The 23,976-nt window shown below is 38.0% G+C and overlaps 1 protein-coding gene across 2 annotated transcripts; it reads left to right on the top strand.

The window, feature by feature from the left end:
- LOC126972966 (esterase FE4-like) lies at nt 1-23,929 on the top strand. Of its 2 annotated transcripts, XM_050820069.1 has the most exons (11): nt 1-145; nt 6,136-6,284; nt 7,583-7,719; nt 9,657-9,799; nt 10,823-11,008; nt 11,347-11,537; nt 11,641-11,809; nt 14,613-14,826; nt 19,886-19,995; nt 20,918-21,053; nt 23,600-23,929. In XM_050820069.1, the coding sequence occupies exons 1-11, from the start codon at nt 82-84 to the stop codon at nt 23,766-23,768; spliced, it is 1,668 nt and encodes a 555-aa protein (XP_050676026.1). In that variant the 5' UTR covers nt 1-81; the 3' UTR covers nt 23,769-23,929. The 2 variants fall into 2 exon arrangements, with proteins under 2 accessions (XP_050676026.1, XP_050676027.1); XM_050820070.1 differs by lacking the exon at nt 23,600-23,929 and having other exon boundaries at nt 20,918-21,057.
- Nucleotides 23,930-23,976: the final 47 nt, after the last annotated feature.

Genomic DNA, 23,976 nt, shown 5'->3' with positions numbered 1-23,976 from the left:
CAATGACATGACAATTAACAAGTGCCGGTCACTACTCGCTGGTCACTTGGTCAGTAGAGTGCAGAACTGCAGGAGGTAAACATGGTGCGCGCGGGCTTTCTGTATGTATGTTTGTTACTTGCGTCTGGCTGTAGCCGTGTAACGGGTGAGTGTAGTGATTAAAATTAGTGTTTATAATTTATATATCGCGGCTTAGAGAATTTATACATCTAGATAAAGTCTCATGCTGTTAGACAACCGATAAAAGGAGGAATATTTGTTTAGTGTGCGTGATAAGGTACTCGCGATTTGTATGACAGTTTGCGTTAGTGTGAGTGAATTTGCTCAATATAGAGGTTGGTTTCAAATTAAATTTTTTTCGACGTTTTCACAGCTCTCATAATCGCGGCTTTAATATTGTGTTGTACACAATCAAACATCACATTCTACATTATAATATATTGTTCTGTAATTATTTAGCGTGATATACTTCCAGACCTCCAATTTACTGATAACTGTGCAAACCAATCAATAACCGATGACAATTATCATTATTGCTTTCACATCGCGTCATAGCTGGTATCGTCCGATAATAAAAATTTCGACATCAAATCAAATCAAAATCACTTTATTCATGTAGATCACGGAAATGACACTAATCAAAATCACTTTATCCATGCAGATCACGGAAATGACACTTATGATTTTTTTTATGGAATAGGAGGATAAACGAGCGTACGGGTCACCTGGTGTTAAGTGATCACCGCCGCCCACAATCTCTTGTACCACAGGAACACCAGAGGAATCACAGGAGCGTTGCCGGCCTTTAAGGAAGGAAGTTAATGCTATAAAATATAATGAATGTTAAAAAATGTTTTTTTTTTATTACTGAATTTACCGCCACTTTATAAAAAGTTTATAATGAGAAGAAATGGCAAGAAACTTATTGCCATTCTTTTTTAAATCAACATTTACATTTTGATCATTTTACAAATCATCTCAAATACAATATAATTATGTAAAGTGATGCAACAATAATAGTCAATGCCTTACACGAGTAAGTCAGAAAAGTAAATGTAAGTTAATATAAAACATAAGTTATTGAGTACAGTAGCTGCATCATCCGCACACACCGATAATAAATAAAAGTATTATGCGACCATTTTATAAGCGATTATAAAATAAAAAAATAATTACGTAAATCGGATCATAAATCTCAGAGTAATCGGTGTACATACATAAAAAAAAATCCGATTGAATTGATAACCTCCTCCTTTTTGAAGTCGGTTAAAAAGATATAATAATAGAAAGTTATAATTAGTAATAATAGAGATAGTGCTTTGGATTTAATTACTATTTCTTTTCTTTTAATAAATTTCTTTTGTCTGTCAGGCATTTCTTGGATCATGTTGTAAAAGTAAAAAAATGGCTCTGTCGTCAATCCTATTACTCCACTGCTGAATATCTAAGTGATCGGACAGCCTGGGACTAGATTATGATTTCTTTATAGAAATGACTATACCATATTGTATATTTTTATTGAAAAGAGCGCAAAAAAGGAATGCTGGGAGAGTTTCTTGCGCCACTTCTTCTCTCTCAGAACGCAATTTGTTTCCGAAGCGGTAGTAGTATCTAGTAGTTAGTAGAAATGACATCAAAAAGAATTCTAAAGGAATCAATTTTGAGATAATAAATGCCTTTTATGCCTTTTAAAGCATATGTATATAAACGCCCCACAAAAAACTTACTAAATCGAATTAGCCGAGTAGTAGGCATAACAAGCTCATGTTTGGTCCTGGTGCTTACTAAGAATATCACAGCTTAGCAAATTACCTAATGTTCCTATGAACATACATAACATTATCAAGAATATATGGAGGTGCAGCGGTTACAATGATTCCTTAAAATTTTCTCTTAACTCAATATTGACATAATCATATCAGACCAATCTAAACTGTAATGAAAAAATAAGAAGAAAAACAAAAAAAGATGATGCACATAGATGATATATGTATATAGCTCAAACTATACTGGCCTTCAAAAGTAAGTATCACACTTTTAAAATTGGGATATCGTTTTAAGTTCACAAGATATACTTTAGAAATAAAAAGGATTCCAAAGAGAATTTAATTTTTTACATAAAAACTTTATAGTCGGTAACCTTCTTTTAAGAATTGGCTGAAAAAAAACTTCAAAAACAAAACCATTCCTTTTTCAAAGTGGACGTTTCCGAATTACAATTTTACCATTCACATTTTTCTTTCTGTTTTAAATTTTTTTCCAGATCGATGGGTCTTGTTTTAAAAATGTATGCTAAAAAGCACATGACATTTATTTATCACGCCTCTTTCAGTTGAAGAATGTGCTAGGATCATGGCTTTTCTGGAACTAGGCATCAGTATGCGTCGCACTGCAAGAATGGTGGGTGTGACGGTACGAATGGTCCAGAAGGTAAAGCGAAGGTACGAAGAGACTGGACACCATCTGAGGAGACCTTGTAATGGCAGACCCAGATGTACCAGTGCCCGTGTGTTAAGAAATATAGTATATTCAGGAGGTCGGTATCAGCGTGATGGCTTGGCCATCAAGAAGTCCTGATCTCAACCCGATTGAACATGCCTGGGATGAGCTTGGGAGGCTAGTCAAAAATCGCAGACCACCACCTACTACCCTCAGGGCACTAAAGCAGGCCCTGGTAGAAGAATGGGAGAATATTCCCCAACATCGGCTCCGAAACCTAGTGTTCAGTATGCTAACCGGCTCGAAGCTGTAATCAGAGCTCGAGGAGGTATCTTTTTTAAGTTAAAAATGTTACTAATGTATAATTTTAGTTTCTAAAAATTAAAGCCTATAAAATTTGCAACAAAACGTTTTTAATCTTAAATCTCTACCTTCTATAGTTAAGAAAAAAATTTAATTTGAAAAGTGTGATACTTACTTTTGCAGGCCAGTGTAGAGTAAGATGTAAAATATTGTTGTAGTAGAGAAATAAAGACTATTTTTATTTTTATTATTTATTTTTATATACCAATCTCATGATAATTACAGCCAAACGCAAACACGGCGGCTGGCCCGAACTTCGTCTTGTTAATTAGTTCCGATGTTCCTTCCTTCAGACTTCATTTCGCCGACAGTTACCAGATGAGTTATATGTCATCATGATAGGTTTCATAAGAAATTATATTTTGTTGGTTAGTCTTTTTTTTATGGAAAAGGAGGACAAATGAGCGTACGGGTCACCTGGTGTTAAGTGATCACCGCCGCCCACATTCTCTTGCAACACCAGAGGAATCACAAGCGCGTTGCCGGCCTTTAAGGTAGGTGTACGCGTTCTTTTTGAATGTTAGGATTTTAGGTAAGTTAGGATATCATCCACACCATCTGGATGTGTGGCGGTCCTCCACAGTGCGGTTTTCAAGGAGCTTTCTTCCGCGTACTACAAAGCTGTGGAATGAGTTTCCTTGTGCGGTGTTTCCGAGTACGACATGGGTACCTTCAAAAAAAGCGCGTACTCCTTCTTTAAAGGCCGGCAACGCTCCTGTGATTCCTCTGGTGTTGCAAAAGATTGTGGGCGGCGGTGATCACTTAACATCAGCTGACCGTACGCTCGTTTGTGGTCCTAGTCCATAAAAAAAGGTACCCATGTATCGTCCCGGAAACACCGCACAAGGAAGTTCATTCCACAGCTTTGTACCACGTGGAAGAAAGCTCCTTGAAAACCACACTGTGGAGGACCGCCACACATCCATCATTATCCTGATACCGTATGGAAGTCCAGACAGCCATATTAGCTGATGCTTATCACTACATTAAATGATAATTCCAGTTTCATTATTTGCAGTATTTTCAACACACTGCCACCACCTATAGAATAAAACAGGTGCCCTCATTTTTGTAATAAATACCAATATTACAAACTGTTATTATTCTTAATGGATGTGCGAAATATTCTTTCAAATAAAAATTTAATTTTTCAAATAAGTTTGTCATTAAAATTCTCTTTTGATGTTGATCGGAGTTACTATTGATGACGAAAACAAAGCAAAAGAATATTAATATGAGTCAAACACCCTCTGTTCACTTCCGCACGTACATATACAGGAAAACCAGTCCCATAACTGTCACGTGCTACACAAAACAGCTATTTTAAGATTCAATTGAGTGGTATACTTGTGTCTAAGGCTCTGTCCACATACAAACTACGACTCAACCCAGCCAATTCTCCCTTCCTTGTCAATCTGACTGACTCAGTCTTTCTCTATCGTTTAGCTTTTTTAAGCTATTGCATAGCTTCTATCGCGGGCCTTGAGCGTGGAGACCGAATCCAGAAATTCCGTAACGAATATAACCTAACACTTACTTACTAGATGTATATAGATATTTTGGCGCGGTCATTACAGTTGTTGTGGAACAGCGGTTATCACGTATGCTTTTTGTGCAGAAGGTCCCAGGTTCGAGCCTGGGGTACATCTTGATTTTTACTCAATTCCCGCTTGCTTTTTTTAAAATTAATTTTATCAAAAAAATAAATATTGCATAAATAAAATAAATAAATAATTATAATTGCATAAGTTGATAAAAAATGCTATGCAATAGCTTTACCGCGGCAGTCCCCGAGTGTCACACGTCTTTTTTTATTTATATTAGTTTCTTTGGTCGTCATTTGTCAAATGTAGAGTCGCCCCGACAATGGTGTGTAGGTTCGTTATTAGCAGGGAATATTTCTTATATTTTTAGATGTCAGTATCTTCTGGAGGTTCGATTGTTTATTAATCAATTAGTGATCAGAGTACTTTGAGGTGTGGATGACACTGTTCTACCAACGGATAATGCTCTATTATTTATTACTTGTGAAGACTCCACAAATGAAACTTTTTGTATCGCAGTATAACATAGAATTCCATATATTTGGCGATGTAATATTATATTTGGCACAGCGGCCGTTTTGTATTTTTACTAGTGGGAGGCTCCTTTGAGGCGCCTATTTCTGCCGTCAAGCAGTAATGTGTAAACATTATTGTGTTTCGATCTAAAGGGCGACATAGCTAGTGAATTTACGGGACAAATGAGACGTAACATTGTAACGAGCGCAAATGTAGTGCCGCTCAGAATTTTTGGGGTTTCAAGAATTATGAGCGGCACTGCATTGTAATGGGTAGGCCATAGGGCGTATCAATTACCATCAGCTAAACGTCCTGCTAGTTTCATCCCTTATTTTCATAAAAAAATAGCCGCAGTAGACTCAGTCAATCAGCCGTCTACGTACTACAGGTTATGTTATGGGAGTCTGCTGCGATTCAAGGTACCTTGGGTACCTTCAGGTAGGGATCCCTTGAAATTTCATCAGCACTACAATATTTTTAATGTGAATGCAGGGCTGATACCATAAAAAAATCAAAACATGTCCTATTTAATCAAATTAAAAAAGAAAATGTAAAACTCGCTTTCGAATTCAATCTATTTAGTTTCTTCTCTTTTTCTACTATTTTGACGGTCACTTTTAAGAACTATAACAAAAGGAACCATGTTGTATACAACTGTACAATACTGCTGTCAACAGGTCGACTTGGTAGGTACCTACTGAAAATCAGTGTTGGAAACCAATTCCAAAAATACTGAGTGGGTGTCCTTTGCATGACGTCGTATTTTTAATTTATTAATTTTACTATGTATATATGTTTTGTGTTGTCATGTATAATGCAATCTTGCATAATGCTTACTTTACTATATATACCATAAAGTGATCCCGTACATATATATAATATACTTAATATAAAACAAGGTAACTAAAACGGAGGCTCCTTTGCACATGATGCCGACTAGATTATGGGTACCACAACGGCGCCTATTTCTGCCGTGAAGCAGTAATGTGTTAGCATTACTGTGTTTCGGTCTGAAGGGCGCCGTAGCTAGTGAACTTACTGAGCAAATGAGACTTAACATCTTACGTCTCAAGGTGACCAATGCAATTGTAGTGTCGCTCATAATTTTCGGGTTTTTCAAGAATCCTGAGCGGCACTGCATTGTAATGGGCAGGGCGTTTAAATTACCATCAGCTGAAAGTCCTGCTCGTCTCGTCCCTTATTTTCAAAAAAAAATTCTCTCATTGTTCGATTAATTAAATGGTCCTCTAGAGCTGGAAATGTTTGTCCACAGGAGGCGGCGAAGATGTGCAGGCGCCGTCGGTGAAGACCCCGGCCGGTTGGATCACGGGGTCCTGGATGACGTCACGCCGCGGAAGAGCCATCCAGGCCTACCGTGGCATCCGGTACGCGGAGCCCCCCACCGGCGACCTGAGGTTTAGAGTGAGTAGACATAGAGGAGATATAGTTCCATATCAGACCTATTTCATTTATATATGGTGCTTATAACGAAACTGTAGTGGATTTGAGGCAGATCCTTCTATATAATAAATATCTATATAAACATATACAGCGGTATTGCACTATTCAACAACAAGTCAAGCATGTACCACAGAAAGTATAATTTGGGCTGATATGGAAGACGAATGGTGAAGAAACTTCGCCGGACCGAGGTTCGAGTCTCCTTAAGAGACTATAGCAGTGACAGGCATCTGTGCACAGGATGCCGGATAGATTATGGGTACCACAACGGCGCCTATTTCTGCCGTGAAGCAGTAATGTTAAGCATTAGTGTGTTTCGGTCTGAAGGACGTCGTAGCTAGTGAACTTACTGGGCAAATAAGACTTAACACCTTATGTCTCAATGTGAGAGCGCAATTGTAATGCCGCTCAGAATTTTAGGGTTTTTCAAGAATCCTGAGCGGCATTGCATAGTTATGGGCAGGGCGTATCAATTACAACATACAACCTCAGCTGAGATCAGCATAATATTATCACAACAGCATTGGTCAGCATTCCTTATTTAACCTTAGCGTTTGGTATATAAAAGTTACTAGAGGAATTCTAGAGATGATTTAGGAATAAAAAGTGTAATCTATTTATTAAAGATAAAAGATAAGATGGTTATATTTTGTAAGTTAAAAAAAGTGTACACTCATGCTGTGTTACAGACTCGTCTCCACTGACACGACGTAGTGACCATCTGACATGGAGTACCACCTTGTGCGGAGGCTTCTATTGCATGTTCACACTTAAAATTAGGTGCCAGTCGAAAGCCCATACAATAAAAATATAAGTAAGCACTTCTTCGGGAAGTAAAGCCCAAAGCATATTATGTCTCTTTTTTCTCTAGCACTGAAGAAAAAAGCATAAGATGTGTTAATGTTTTTCTCAGAACTTTGATTCCTGCCGTTGCATTCCACCATCACAGCACACGTTTCGAGCACCAATCAAACTCACCACCGGGATGCTGTGATCTTGATCAGTGTGGTCCTCGAGGAGTCCTAAATTCTTTATTTCGACCAACAAAGGATCATAATCTGTCAGTTACTTAAAACATAATGTTAGTACAAGAGTCTTAAAATCTAAGCTTTCCTAACCGAGGACCGACTCGTCAACACTTGTAACGTACAGGAGCGAACAATCGAACCTCTGCGAAAATGCCCTCAGAATACAATTGGGGCTAGCTTAGTACGTAAAGTCTTAAGACCGCAATAAAAGGTGTAACAATTTTCTTCCAGCCACCAGTGCTGATCAGGCAGTACGCCGAGGCCGTGGATGCCACTGCGGATGGCCCGGCATGTCCGCAGCCCGACATCCGCGTGGAGCAACGAGAGGACTGCCTGCGACTCAACGTGTACACCGCCGCGAATAACGGGTGCTAACTATATTAACACTACCCTACACTGAGCATCACATTTAACAAATCAAAAATATTTTTATTTCATAGGTAAATCATATTACACTTGAAATATGTCATTGTTTTTATACAACTCATTCGGAAGGCAGGTTTCCTCAGAGTAGAATGAGCAAGAAACTCTAAGGTTGCTCATTTTCAAAACAGATTAGGTGTTACAAGTTCTTATTTTAATGCACTTTACAAATCAGTTCAATTACAATATATGTAATGGGACGCAACAAATATACACAAACGTCAAACACAACACAAGAGGTATTGAGAACAGTAGATGCATCAATCCACACATGCCTTAATAAATAAAGGAATTATGCGAGCATTGTCACATAATCTTTTCCTATGAAATGTATGATAATATGTACCATATGTGGGAACTATAGCTTCAGAAACAAAAGACATATAGGATTACTATCTGGAAGTTTGTTTGTTTCGCGTTTGCCTATACCACTGAATCGATTTTGAAGAAATTTATTACAGAGATAGACAAGAGCTTGGAAAGGACATAGGTAATCTTTTTATCGCGAATAAAAAATAAAAGGCTTGGGGGGGTTGAAATAGGGGGTGGAAATTTATATGAAAGTTCGTCATTATCGAAGGTAGCACCATGAAACTTTTAAATATTTGTTCTAGCGTTTTTAAAATTTAGACCTGTGTGGGGTGAAAAAGGGGGGGTAAATAAAAGTTCTATAGTTTGTAGCTTATAAAAATGTATTAATTAACCACAGCAGATTGTAGCGTATTATTTACAAAGTGAGTATATTAAAAAATAAAAAGTGCTGCCCTAAGTTACTATTGCACGCGCATGAAGTCGCGGTTGAAGGCTAGTATTAAATATGTGCAAGGGGAGCAATGGCTGGTCTATGCGTCATACTTGTGAACGAGCGCGGCTTGTGGTACCTGATCAATCCTATCATCGGGTACTCTGCATTTTTGGTAAATTTATGTAACTAGTGAAGCTGTACATTAATGTCAATAATAGAATTATAGAAAAACATACATTGTTAAAGCAATCTGATATTGACCTAAGTGAATAATTTACTTTTCTTTCCTTTTTTCTTAATCCCTTCATATATTATTCTATCGATAGATATAGCATAACATAATCTGTGGAAGACCATAAAAAATCAGGGCGCGCTGTAAAAACAGAATTCGCCAAATAAGGAATAAAAAAAATATCGCGAGAAATAAAGAGGGCATTTTTCCTTTGCACAGGATGCCGACTAGATTATTAGTACCACAACGGTATCTATTTCTGCCATGAGGCGTTAATGTGTAAACTTTATTGTGTTTAAAATGAGACTTAACATCTTATGTCTCAAGGTGGCGAACGCAATTGTGGTGCCGCTCAGAATTTTGGGTTTTCATGAATCCTGAGCGGCACTACATTGTAATGGGCAGGGCATATCCTTAGCTTTACTTTCCCATTCAATTCATAAAAAAATCAAAGACATCTAAGAAGGCATGAGCCTTGGTGCTCGTCGTCAATATCCAGGAGTCCATGGTGTACTGTAAAAACCCCTGCAGCTAAGGAGAGCAGCTCAGAGCCACTGTTTTAACCGGGGTCGATCGAAATGCTTGCTCTCACGATGTCTATAGGAGGATTATGCAGCACCTAACAAACTCCTACTCCTACTTGTAGAAGATTATAAAATGAAATAAATAAAATAGCGGAATTTGTGAGAAATGGGGTCGGATGGTTGCTGTACAAGGGCAGTTTTGGCAAGCATCTCTCAAGTTGGATTGATGACCAAGTTCTGGCCGCATTCATTTTTGGGCACATCTATGTCCGAGAGTGGACGTCTTTTGGCCACCATGATCAATGACAATTGTTTGCTATATAATGGCGTAAGCCTGTGTCTAGCCACCGCACCAAGTTTAAAATATTATTATTATTTCAGGAGCAAGGGTCGGCCTGTTGTCGTGTACGTCCACCCCGGGGGGTTCTACTCGGTGACCGGCAGGAGTGAGTTCGCGGGGCCACACTACCTGCTCGACCACGACCTCGTACTTGTCACCATCAACTACAGGCTGGGCTCTCTGGGTAATGAGGCCTATCTATATGACGGACTGTACTTGGCTGTGATCACGTCACATGTTCTTTGTTTCTTCTTTCCCATGAGTCACTTCATTAAGGATAACGTGTAAAGGGTACTTTAAAGGTACAGACGCTAAAACAAGCAAGACTTAATCATCAAAAGACCGATCTGAAGATAATCATTTAGAGTAGGAATGTCAATTTTACCTGTTAGAACTAGATGGCATACATTTTTCGATGGAAAAGGAGGACTATCAATCACCTCGATCCATTTGACCGCGTGCAACACAGAGCAACTCGAATTGTCGGGGACCCAGTGCTCTGTGAACGGCTGGATCACTTGGCGTTGCGTAGAGACGTCGCTTCATTGTGTGTCTTCTACCGCATTTATCACGGGGAGTGTTCCGAAGAGCTGTTTAACCTGATTCCTGCCGCCGAATTCCACCTTCGCACGACACGCCACAAGTTAGGATATCATCCCCACCATCTGGATGTGGTGCGGTCCTCCACAGTGCGGTTTACAAGGAGCTTGGAATGAACTTCCTTGTGCGGTGTTTCCGGGACGATACGACATGAGTACCTTCAAAAAAAGCGCGTACACCTTCCTTAAAGGCCGGCAAGGCTCCTGTGATTCCTCTGGTGTTGCAAGAGATTTTGGGCGGCGGTGATCACTTAACAACAGGTGACCCGTACGCTCGTTTGTCATCCTATTCCATAAAAAAAAGGACTAACGAGCGTATGTGTCACCTGGTGTTAAGTGCTACTTTTGTGATAGTGTCAAGTATTATAAGTCAGTGCTCACTGTCTAACATAATGCCATAAACCAACACTGGTTTTTATTATTTTTATAAAATTACTAACTAATGCACTGTTTAGCAGCCGTTAGCTTTCTTGAGATGTGAAATCCTTTTATATTCAGTTTCTTATATATCTATCCATATAAGTAGATAGTAATCAATAAATGTAGTGTATTTATCATACAAGTAGGTCGTGCAGTTTTAAATTATTTCAGATAATTGCTTCTTACAGGATTCCTGAGTATGGGCAACGAGTTGGCCCCCGGGAACAACGGGTTCAAGGACCAGGTGGCTGCGCTGCGCTGGGTGCGGAGGAACATAGCATCGTTCGGAGGAGACCCCGAGCTGGTTACCATCGCGGGCTACAGCGCCGGGGCCATCAGCGTGGCGCTGCATATGGTGTCGCCCATGTCCAGAGGTGGCAAAATGTGTACCTTATTAAAAAAATTAGCAACCTCTTACCGCATCAGCAAGACCACGGAAACATTGCAGGTAGATGTAGCTTTGCCTTCTCCAGAATACGGGTCCCCCGACCGAGGACGCACGGGAAGGTATTCTTTCTCTGGTAGAGTCGGCACTCATTTTAATATAGATAAACCTCTACCGCCATAAATCACAGCAATATTACCGGGCATATATCCCATGAATAATCTTCTAGTCTATAATTAAAACTTCATGTGATTTACCAATCTATATCATTGACGTATCTTCAAGGCATTATATTTCAGATATTTTAAGAGTGATACATTTATCCAGGATTGTTCCACCGTGCAGTGTCTATGAGTGGGTCTCCGTACTGCCAGGTGAAGATCCCGCAGCATCAGCGTCACCTTGCCGAGAAGCAGGCACGGCTGCTCGACTGTCCGACTGACCCTCCTGCACAACTTTTGCACTGCCTGCGAACTGTACCCTGGCAAAAGTTTGGTGACTCACTTAACGGTTTCCGTGTAAGTATCCACCAATGTGATGCACAACCAAAAGTCCGCACCAAAAACCATGCAAGGTTTTTCGGGGGAACAATATAAATTAAATATGTTAATATTATTCCAGGATTACTCTATTGATCCCATCCTAATCTGGCTACCGGTCGTGGAGCAAGACTTCGGGCAGGAGAGGTTTCTGGAGCAGCATCCCCTAGACGTCATCAAAATGGGGAAGTTGTACTCGGTGCCCTACATCGTAAGCCAGACCAGGGATGAGTTCTTTTGGGAAGCATTTTGTAAGTTCCATATATTTATATAACTCATTAATTTTTATATGTACTATACCTGACCAGTAGGGTCGATCGACGTGCATTTATTTTAACACAAATTACGTACTGTCGATATTCCGAATTACTGTAAATAATAATTTGCGCCGTGCAACACAAATGTTCGATACGTATCACAGTACTAAGTGACATGTCTCACAAGACACGTCACTTCGTAATCGTAGCCTAGAGGCATTATTTTGCTATCTACATCATCTATTATAAGAACTTTTCCAAAGAGCTGTTTGGTCGCAAACCTGCAGCAAACTTTGAGCATTACTACAGGCTAGAAAGTGAAATCTATTGTAAGCATATGTGGCATATGTAATAAGAACTTATGTATCTTTCTCAGACTTCGTTTAGATTTTAGACCAATGTGCGTTATTTTTGTCGCACATAGTGCAGTTCCCAAGAGATACTCAGAGTGGACTATGTGGCAGCTGTGTCCGCGAAATCAACAGGAGAATCAGGATCCCATAAGATGCTAAAAGTATATCGCCTTTTATATATGTCCCGACTAAACAACATCTGGAAGAAAAGACAAATTGGTATCAAAAATAAGAATACACTGATACGTCCACTAGTTTGCCCTATTTTCCTGTATGGAGTAGAAACGTGGTCAATCCTGGCCCGAGAAAGGCCAACGTTTGATGCACTCGAGATGTGGTATTGGAGGCCAATGTTAAGAATACCTTGGATGATCCTGAACCAGCTCCGAATAAAAACACACTTGTCCACCTTATCCACATAATGCGCAGGTGCGACGAAAGTTTCGAGAAAGTAATTGTGGAAATACCGAAGGCTTGTTCTTCAACAAGATGGATCGACCAAATTAAAGACTCGACTCAAATTCTTCACGGTTCTTAGAGACGCGCTGGACAGAAGCCGGTGAATGTAGATCATCCGTTCCAGACGCAACCCTAATGCTGACCATGATCCTCAATCATGAGGGACCGATCCCAGAGAGATAATATTATATTCCGGTGATGCCGGAGAATATGAACGGCCTTCAGAACGGACAATCAGCTTTATTCCCTTATTCTAGAAAATTTATTGAATTAGGCGTTACTTTGCGGAAATCCATAATTATACAAATGATTTAAGTATTCTTTAGTGTTAATTCCGCCAATATTTGTCTTTAAAACAATTTGACACGTGTTTCGCCTCTACACGAGGCATCCTCAGGACGTGTTGTCTCGCCAAAATCTGGCATGAGACTGAGTTCAGTTGAGTTTCAGGAATTAACACTAAAGAAAACTTAAATCACTTGTATATCCCTTATTCTATAAAAAGCAGTAAGAGGTTACGAAAAACATACCGGTAAGTTATCACCGGCGCCTATGTGTTTCCTGTTTGGAATAAAAGACTGCTGAATGTAGAAGAGCCAACACATAAAGTCAAAATCAAAGTAACTTTATTTAATTAAGCTTAAACTAAGCGCTTTTAAATCTTCACTACAAATATTGTACTGAATTTACCATTTACTTATTTGTAAGAAGTTGAGCTCGTGAGAAGAACATACGAGAAACTCAACGGCCACTCTTTTCAATCAATTAGAGTATTTTACAATTGCTGTAATATACAAAACAAATTAAATTGTAAGGTACTGCATCCAATATATGAGTCGTGTTTAAATTTTATATATAGTATTTCATAAAAAGTAATAAATAATTAACCGTATAAAATGCATAACGTCTCTCACGCCGTGCCGCCTTAAACGACGTCTTGCGCCGGGCCTTTACTTCCGTCAACGTGCCGGCTATCCTAGAGCCGAATGGAATTTCACGTGATGATGGTAAGAGGCCTGATGGCATGACGTTGATTCTTTGGAGTCGTGGAAAGCCACTGGTGTGGGATGCGACTTGTGTGGACACGCTAGCCCCCTCTCATATTGAACATTCATCTAGAGCGGGAGGTGCAGCGGCGGAATCTGCCGAAAACCTAAAGCGGAGGAAATATGCATCACTTGGTGATGGATACATATTTGTTCCCTTTGGGGTGGAGACGATGGGTCCTTGGGGTTCATCGGCACAAAAACTCGTAAAAGAGCTATCCAGGCGTCTAACCGATTTAACAGGTGACCCAAGATCTGATACGTACCTTTGTCAAAGGATAAGTTTGGCTATACATAGAGGTAACGTTGCCAGCTTCATGGGCACCTTACCTGCCGATAGCGATCTTAATTATATTTTCTATTTGTAATTAATTAATTTTGTTAGATTATTTAAGTTTTATTTTATTATTATTTATATAAATAGCGTAATTAATTATTAAGTCATTTGTATATTGTAATAATTAAATATTATTTAATAGGTTATTGAATTATAAATGTTAACTGTATAAATATAAATTATCGATTTTTGGATGCATCAACCTTTAGAGCTAGAATGCATTGTTTGTGTTAGGATGCTTCGTGAACATGATGGGTGACATAGGCACACTGAAGTGACTTTTGACGTAAGGTGAAGAAGGAGTCATGCAATCTGGAAGAAAAAATGTTTCATTATCTTCAATAAACTATTAATTTATAATTTATAATTAAATACTATCTTCGCGCCTCGATAAGGCTACTGGAAACCCAAGCGCTGGCAGCTATTTCGGTCAACGGATCAGCCTTGCTATCCAACGCGGTAATGCTGCCAGTATTCTTGGTACGCTTCCACGTAATGATAGTTTTAATTTTATGTAGTCGTAGTATTGTAAATATAGTTATAAGATTTGTTTTGTTTGAATGATAAATATTTATAATATAAATAAAAATTGCTTATTACAGTGGTCCTCAACAACAGCACCTACTTCAACCGGCTTACTTCTAACTGGGTGGAAGCTGCGCCCATACCCTTTTTGCTTCCGGAACCTTCTGAACACGCGGCGAACAAACTAAAGAAGGTTTACTTCAATGACAAGCCGTTACTCAATAACTCTGAGACGGCTCGCGCTTTAGGGATGTTGTATGGAGACTCTGTTATTGGGTTTGGTGCTCATAGGTAATATATATATTTGTTTTGGGTCAATTATTTATAGTTCGCATTGAAAACATTTTCAGCAGCTGTCTGTATTTATTGTTTTATTAAATAGCTTCAATATTTTTTAATTTAACGTCCCACATGCCTAAAAATATATATTTCAAAATGATTACAATGCTATACAAATTAAAAATGATAAGGTAATAATAATTTGGAGTTAGGTACTCACTTAACTTTGAAGGGATAATTCTATTATACACTAGTGTCTTATATATGATGCACGTCTGTGTTCGGTTAATGGCCCTAAGAACGATCTAATAAGGCACTTTACTAGAAAGTGTGTTGAAAAATCTATTTATTTTGGTATCTACAGTACATACTAGACCGAATTTTTTTAAAGCAGATTATATAAGAATTATTAATGAACTTAATATGATAGATTGGAATAACAAATTTAGTGGTAATTTATCAGTGGATGAAATGCTAGATATTTTCTATGGTATAGTAGACAATCTGATACGTCAATATGTCCCAATGTCAAGATCATGTTATAAAAAGTATCCGCCTTGGTTTTCTAAGGACTTAATACGGCTATTAAAAGAGAAGTATAGCTGGCATCTTAAAGTTAAAAAATACAAAAATCCACTCGATAAAATCACATTTAATTTATTAAAAAATCGTTGCTCTAAGCTTCAGAATATCTGTTACAAATCATACATAGTAAGGCTTGAGGAATCTTTGAAGTACAATCCAAAAATCTTTTGGTCACACGTCAAAACTAGAAATAAAAATAAAAATGCGTATCCCAGCGAAATGTTTTTGAATGATAAATCAGCTTCTAATGGTAAAGCAGTCTGTGATTTGTTTGCTTCCAACTTCTCCTCAATATATAAGCATGTTGCTACTCATAGTTATCCTAGGCGGGACAATGCAGTTAATTGTAATACTTTATTATCATGTGAAATTTCCCGTGAAGATATCACTAAACTTTTAAAGGGATTAAATATATACAAAGGAGCAGGCTGTGATAACATACCAGCATTATTCATTGTCAAGTGTGCAGAACCCTTATCATATCCACTGGAAAAGATCTATAATAAATCCTTAACTTGCGGTGTCTTCCCGTTACGATGGAAGCAAGCCCGCGTAGTACCAATCTACAAATCAGGTGGCAGGGAAATGGTAAGTAACTATAGGCCAATCTCAATATTACCGATATTAGGCAAGGTATTTGAAAAATTTGTTTGCAAAGTACTCACATGGCATTTAAGACATATTATAACTACTCATCAGCACGGTTTCTTAGCGAATAAGTCTACCGCTACTAATTTGGTATCTTTTGTTGAAAGCATTTCTAAAACCGTAGACTCTAGATCTTCTGTGGACGTCATATACACTGATCTCAGCAAGGCGTTCGATCGAGTTAACCATTCAATCTTAACCGAAAAACTTGCTGCGTCGGGAATCGGAAATAGCCTTCTTAGATGGTTCAGTTCATACCTTGCAAATAGATCTGGTATAGTGGCAGTAAATGGATTCAAATCATTCACATATTCAATGACAACTGGTGTACCACAAGGCTCCCATCTCGGTCCTATTTTATTTAATTTGTTTATTAATGACCTATGTACAAATATCCATCATTCAGAATGTTATTTATTTGCGGACGATTTAAAAATTGCCAGATGTGTGAATTCTATAAGCGACTCTGAAAAGCTTCAGGAGGATTTAAATGGATTAGCTTACTGGTGTAAATGTAACCTTATGGTATTAAATGCTGAGAAATGTTTTCATGTGAGATTTTCCAGAAAAAGGCTAAATAGCTGTAAAGATATAGTATACAAAATAAATGATACACCTCTTAAGCAAGTTGAGCAGATTCGGGATCTTGGAGTGATTTTGGATAGCAACCTAAGATTTGACCAACACATTAATAACATTACTTCCAAGGCTTTTAAAATGCTCGGGTTTGTTCTGCGGAATACCAAGGAATTTAAAAATTCTGAAACAATGATTGTACTATATAATGCGCTGGTGAGAAGTTGTCTTGAGTATTGTTCTGTTGTTTGGAACCCTTATTATAACAAATATATAAAACGCGTTGAGAGTATCCAAAAAAATTTCTAAAAATTATTTGCTTTCGCCTAAAAACGAGACATCTCGACAGCTGTAGTAGCAGGCTAGCAAATTATAAAATGATATCCTTGGAGGATCGTAGGCAAATCCATGAACAGATATTTTTATATAAAATCATTAATGGGATGTTGGATTGCCCGCAGCTATTGAGCAAGATAAATATTCACATGCCAACTAGAGCACCTCAACTGGCAAAATATAAACCGTTTATACCTGATCGAGCAAACTCTAATCTCGGATTTAACTCCCCACTGAATAGGCTGTTGCGTCAATACAATACTATAATTTCAAACAAGCGATCTATAGATGTTTTTGGAGATACAGTAGCACAATTTAAGAGAAACCTGACACTCTGATTAGTAAAATGTAATGACCTAATTTATAATAAAAAATGCATAGACAAGATATATTGTACCTATACTATAGTATTTTAGTGATTATATTGAAGTGACTGTATTTTAGCTTGTAATGATTTGTAGAATTAATTTATCTTTTTATATTGTTTTAACATGTTAGCGTTATAGGACTTCAATTTACTTTTATATAATTAACAACTAAATTGTTTGTATGTTAATGTGCATGATGTGTTCACCTGTAATTGCAGGAACACGATTTTTTAAATTTATGTTACAATCTTATGAATTGTCTTGTGTATTCTGTGTTGGTGGACCTTGTATAAATAAATAAATAAATAAATCTCTTAATTTGTGATATCTTACAGTATCACCGTAGAAGGGGGGCGGCTACTCTTAGAAAGAGCACAGAGAGCTGTGCTCAAAGTGATTTTTAAAAAAACTCTTTGAGCACATCAACTATATAAAGACTTGGAACTTCTTTCTGTCTGATGAATATTCATCCTGCATGCTATGACAAGTATGCAAAAAGGTCTTGAATTTGCTTAGTTATAAAAACCTACTAGATAGCGGTTCGTACAAGATTCTAATGCCAACAATAAATACAACATTTGCAAGTAGAAACAAGGTAAGCTTAAAATGTTCTATTAAAAATTACTCGGTCCATCAGGTCATATTTAAAATACAGAGATGGTTACACACACTCACTAGTGTAGAAGACATGGAAGCTATTCTTAAAGCGATAGGTTCACATAATGTTAATACTTGATTAAACAGATATACCACACACACAGTGCAATATAACTTAACTTAAACTTGGTAACCATATAATGTAGATTGATAGCCTACAGGATGTCAAGTGAAGGGACCAAATATGTAGTATGTAATATTATGAATGTAAAAGACTCTGATGTAAATCTTAAAGCTTCTGACCTCAGCACAATTGGGCCAGACTCTTCCGGGTTAATTACCACACTCGTACAGAATATCGGATAGGTTAGTGTCGAGGCCTGGACGCATCCTCCCTCCCCCTCCACCAGTATATAGCAGCGTTCCTCCAAGAGTTTTTACCCCAGGATCGTCCTGGGGTAAAATCCGGCTCTGCCAGAGCCGGAGAAACCCTTTCCGAGCATTCTCGCTCGGGCCGCCCGTCGTCATCCGGGGAGGGTACAGAATCGTGCATGCCCAAGGACAAACGAGGCAGCAACATCAAAGGCCTCCTGTGATTCCTCTGGTGTTGCAAGAGAACGTGGGCGGCAGTGATCACTTGGTGACCCGAACGCTCGTTTGTCCTCCGTTTCCATAAAAAGCTCAGTTGCAGAACAGATACAGATCAGATAGTGAGGATTGAGAGACATGACTTATTGTTATTTATTTATTAATTCCTTACATCTATACATTTAGGTATTTACTTATAAATTGTATTTATGAGTATGTGTTAGTATTTCACTATTTTAAATAAAAGTACCTATTTTGTAAGTATTGTTAGCTATTATTTTCGATATAAGGACTTTAGAGGAAAAAGCCTCCTCCGTTGATTTCCACTCGTTCCTGTCTCTTGCAATTCTTGTCCACATCTTTCCTGCTGTTTAAACTATGTCATCGCTCCATCTATTATAAGCCTGCCTCGATTTCGTTTCCTATTCACAGGGTACCAGTTACAACATTGGATCATCTTTCCTGTTTCATTCTTTGTATATGTTCAGCCCATTTCCATTTTAAACGTAGAAGAGATAAGGCTACATCTTTTGTTTTAGTTTTCTTTCTTATTGTGATGTCTCTTAGTTAAGACTACGAATTGAGAAAAAGAATTCCTCTCTGACTTATTGTTGGCTAATAGTAATTAAATATTAATAACATTTTGCATAAATTGTTTATTTTTAAAAAGTGCTTTTTTGTTCATTTTTAAAGAACGCATTTTTTTTATGAAAATAAGGGACGAGACGAGCAGGACATTTAGCTTCTGGAAATTGATACGCCCCACCCATAATAATACAGTGCCGCTCAGGATTCTTAAAAAATACAAAAATTCTAAGCGGCACTACAATCACTACGGTCACCTTGAGACATAAGATGTTAGCCCAGTACCAGCCACTAGCCCAGCTACGGCACCCTTCAGGGTGCCGTAGCTAGTGAAATTACATTTTACAATAACTCCAACCATTTTTTAAGAAAATAAGGGATGAGACGAGCAGGACGTTCAGCTGATGGTAATTGATACGCTCTGCCCATTACAATGCAGTGCCGCTCAGGATTATTGAAAAATTCTGAGCTTAGTCTCATTTTCCCCAGTAATTTCACTAGCTGGGGGCCCTTCAGACCGAAACACAGTAATGTTAACACATTACTGCTTCACGGCAGAAATAGGCGCCGTTGTGGTACCCATAATCTAGCCGGCTTCCTGTCCAAAGGAGACTCCTACTGGTAAATACTGAGAATTTCCTGCACTGTTTCTTTTCTCTCAGCCATATGTTTCCGAAGCGGTGGTAGAAGGTAGAAATTTAATTGACGAAGGAATCCATTCTGATGACACCATTATGACTATACACTTTACTTATTTATATATACACTTAATACTCATGTAATTACAGGTTAGCAAATCTTATGAGTCAGAATTCTGCCGAACCAGTCTTCTACTATGAGTTTGACTACATCGGCAACAACAGCCATTACAGAGACCCAGTCTCTCACAAACCAGTTGGTAAGATATTTATTTTTAATAATGATAAAATACATTTATCTACAACTCAGGGATTGCCTGAAGAAAATTAAAATTCAAAATTCAAAATAATAATTTGAAAACACAAATTTAACACGCGTTTCATATCATTCATATTTATTTATTTATTTATTTAATAGGTACACACAACAGAATTACAACAAATACATAATAAAAAAAATAAACTATCAGCTAAATACAAGATAGGCTGCAACTCCACGAGGGTGTGTACTCAGCATGTTTAGCATAAATTAATAACTATGCAAATACAACAGTAATAGCGATTTTAAAACTAACTTTAGGTAATGTAGTATTATAAAAGAAAAAGATAGAGAGAATATATATTTGGACAAATAGAAGTGAATAATTATGGTAGTTATATTAAGATGCTTTTTTAAAAATTTAAACTAATTAAGGAATTTATATAAACTAGATTTCCATTTACAAACAGATGAACTGTGGATGTCAGGGACTTCACTGATTTCGAGTAGTAGTGCATTGTATTGACGACAGATTCTACAGATAGGGTTATGGAAGGACACGTTATTATTGCAGAACGGAATGATAAAAGGCTGTTCATGTCTTGAAGACCGATATTATCACATATTAGATATTTATTTGAATAATGATAAAATAAACTTATCTACAACTCAGGGATTCTAGTACATTCGGGATTGCCTGAAAAAAATTGTTTTTATAAATTCAAAATAATAATTTGAAATCAAAAATAAAACATATATTTGATATTCACATATTCAGCGGCATCTAGAAGCAAAGGCTTCGTTTTTGCACCTTTGCATGTCATTGTCAAATAAAAAAAAACTAGTGGCTGTTTGTTAGTTGTTAGTCCAACGACTCAAACTTATTATTGTAAGTGTAGTGTAGTAGATGATGTTTTTCTCAGGAGTAGCTCACCACGACGAACTGATATACCTGTTTTCGCTGAGCATCGCGTTCCCCGACATCGGCGTGTCCTCCTCCCCGGACAGTGTCATGGTAGACAAGCTCACCAGCATCATGTATAACTTCGCTCTCACGGGGTAATTACAATATGACTTTATCAATACTTGTTACTTGGTAGCAGGAGTACCATAGTAGACATAATATATACAAGTACTTAAACTACCTACAAACGTTCGAAATGACAGTTGACACCCTCACACAAACAAACATGCGCATCGACGAGGCCACTAAGCGGTTCATTATCATCATAAGGAACTTCGTTCGAAAAATACAGTAAATTGAGAACCTCCTCCTTTTTTAAAGTCGGTTAGAAAAACAGCCCGACAGCCCTATTGCTTCAATGGAGTGGACGCACCTGTAGGTAAGTATTTTATCAACAGGCTTAGGTTCCACACTGGTACATATGTCTATATGTCCACTACAGTGGCAGTGCTGTGTGTGCGGCGGTCGTACGCGGCCGTGCCACCGTCAAGGCACTGATGTGTGGTTGCGGTGTGACGTCACCAACAGGTACTGCTACGTGAGACATTCCTAACTCGCGGAGTGTTGTTGCGCCCGCGGCCCACGGCGCCACCTATCCGGGAGAGAGCCACTACTGTTAGATAATCTGAACGGTACAACGATGATACCGTTAGCGATTGGTCGTGACGCCACGCGGCCAAACGTCTTGCTGTGCCTGTAAACTATGATCCTCGGCGTGAGGGGATGGCCAAAAATTGTACGAGTCTGTGCTCCAATATGAACACATATAAAATCTATGTCGTTTAGTATTTAACATCTATAACAGAATAGAAAAGGTGCATATATCAATTGTGGAAAAAGTTATGGAGATTTAAATAAGTTTTGCAACTAAGGCAAAATTATTATCTATAGGTACCTACTTATAATAAATCTGTAGAGATCAAATTTCTGTACAAAGAAACAAAATGCGCAAAACTGAGTCAGGGGATGTAAGAAGAGAAATAGAACAAGTCCCCATTTTTTTGGACCTTATTGTTTCTCTGTCTGTTTGTACGGGCTAATCTCTGAAACTGTTGGACTGATTTAATTGAAAATTTACGTCATGATACCTTACATCCCCGGTCAACATCTTAGATACTTTTCATCCCGGAAAAATAAACTGCAGTTAGTTATTACATTACATTACATTATTTTACATTTATTAGAGACACTATAACATATGATACATAATTAAAAAATGTAAAAAGTTTAGTCATCTATATAAAAATTCTTTATCCTGAATAACTGACTGATGGATCAACGCACAGCCTAAACCACTGATCGTAAATACCCGCAACTGGGAGATCGATAACAGTCTGTATACACCAATGGGAGGCTCCTTTGCACAGGATGCCGGCTAGATTATATATACCACAACGGCGCCTATTTCTGCCGTGAAGCAGTAATGTGTAATTACTGTGCTTCGGTCTGAAGGGCACCGTAGCTAGTGAAATTACTGGGCAAAAGAGGCTTAACATCTTATGTCTGAACGTGACGAGCGAAGTTGTAGTGCCGCTCAGATTTTTTGGGGTTTTTCAAAAATCCTGAGTGGCAATGCATTGTAATGGGGTGGGCGTATCAATTACCATCAGCTGAACGTCCTACTCGTCTCGTACCTTATATTAATTAAAAAGAACATCTTATTACCCCTTCGAAATCAAGAGAGTGCAGTTTCCTATTAAAGTCTTCTTCGCAATAACTATTGACAAAGCTCAGGGTTAAACTCAAGTAACGGGAATTGACTCGAGGGATAGCTGCTTCTGCCAGTTGTATGTGGCATGCCCCAGAGTAGCGTGGTGGTTCTAGTTCCAGGAGGAAAATCAAAAATATTAGTTACAAAGAAATACTGCTTTAGGTGTGTAATATTTAGATTTCGTTGTATAAATATAATACCCCCGTGTTACTTTCACCAGATCAAAGTTCGCAACTATTTTAATATATATATTTCTATTGTGCGTCTGTTGTAACTGAACTCCTCCTAAATGTCTGGACTGATTTTAATGAAACTTTCTGTGTGTCTTTAGGTGGATTCGAGAATGGTTTAGATTCTCAATTGAATTACCTCCTAAACAGTTGGACCGATTATGATGATATTTTTGTGTGTTCTAGTGAATTTGAGATTGGCTTAGATTCTTAATTCCGTCCATATACCTAATATGATTATCCTGCTCATGTACATATGTTAGTGAACTCCTCCTAACGGCTGGACCGATTTTTCAAATTTAAGACGTGTGTACTATAGGACAACGTCTGTAGGGTCCACTAGTACATATATATATATATATATATATTTATACTTATTGTACCCAGTTTATCGGACCTATATAGCGCTGAGTAACACTGATTACAGCGATGTTTTCAAGACAATACGAAGTTTATGTAGATACAGCAAGAAAAAAAACTTTAAGCAAATATTGAATCCGGAGAGTCAAGAGATGACTGACGTTATGTCAAATATTTTAGGTAGCGTTATAATAACGGTAATACGCAAAATGCTCATTTGGATTTTTCCAAGTTGCAGTGAGTTATTTCCAACATATGACCGAAACATTGACTTCGATAAGGGATGCTATCTCTCATTTATTATTCACTGAAAAATATCTAACGATGCTTTCATCCCCAGAGATCCAAACCCAGTAAGGGACGCCGGAGTCCAGCGCTGGCCTGCCATGACACCTCAAACACGGAGCTACCTGCGGCTCGCTCGCCAGTCCTCCGTACAAACCAACCTCTTTGAAGACAGGTTTCGCGTATGGGAGGATTTGTATCCTATCGATTATAAGCTCGTGTAAAATTGAATGTGTGAGTGTTTGAGTCTTATAGCGGCCTCCCTCAACACAATATAACGGAGTTTAGTCCGTTAATGTTTAATGTAGAGTATCAAACAACGTAACCTGTTCTATACATTTGGAGGTATATATAATAAGTAATAACAATAAATATCTTTGACCAATTTATTGTATTATTTACCTTTATATTTATCTATATATACACATTTTT

This window comes from Leptidea sinapis, chromosome 28, assembly GCF_905404315.1.
Source record: "Leptidea sinapis chromosome 28, ilLepSina1.1, whole genome shotgun sequence".
Lineage (NCBI taxonomy): Eukaryota > Metazoa > Arthropoda > Insecta > Lepidoptera > Pieridae > Leptidea > Leptidea sinapis.
The sequence above is the reverse complement of the archived record's forward strand: the minus strand, read 5'-3'. Positions and strand labels throughout refer to the sequence as shown.

What these genes read in the sequence shown, in the direction of transcription:
- LOC126972966 (XM_050820069.1), top strand. Translation starts at nt 82, where the DNA reads ATGGTGCGCGCGGGCTTTCTGTATGTATGTTTGTTACTTGCGTCTGGC. An exon ending in CCGGCGACCTGAGGTTTAGA is followed by an intron (nt 6,285 to 7,582) that starts GTGAGTAGACAT and finishes ATTTTCTTCCAG; the next exon opens with CCACCAGTGCTGATCAGGCA. An exon ending in AGTCTCTCACAAACCAGTTG is followed by an intron (nt 19,996 to 20,917) that starts GTAAGATATTTA and finishes TGTTTTTCTCAG; the next exon opens with GAGTAGCTCACCACGACGAA.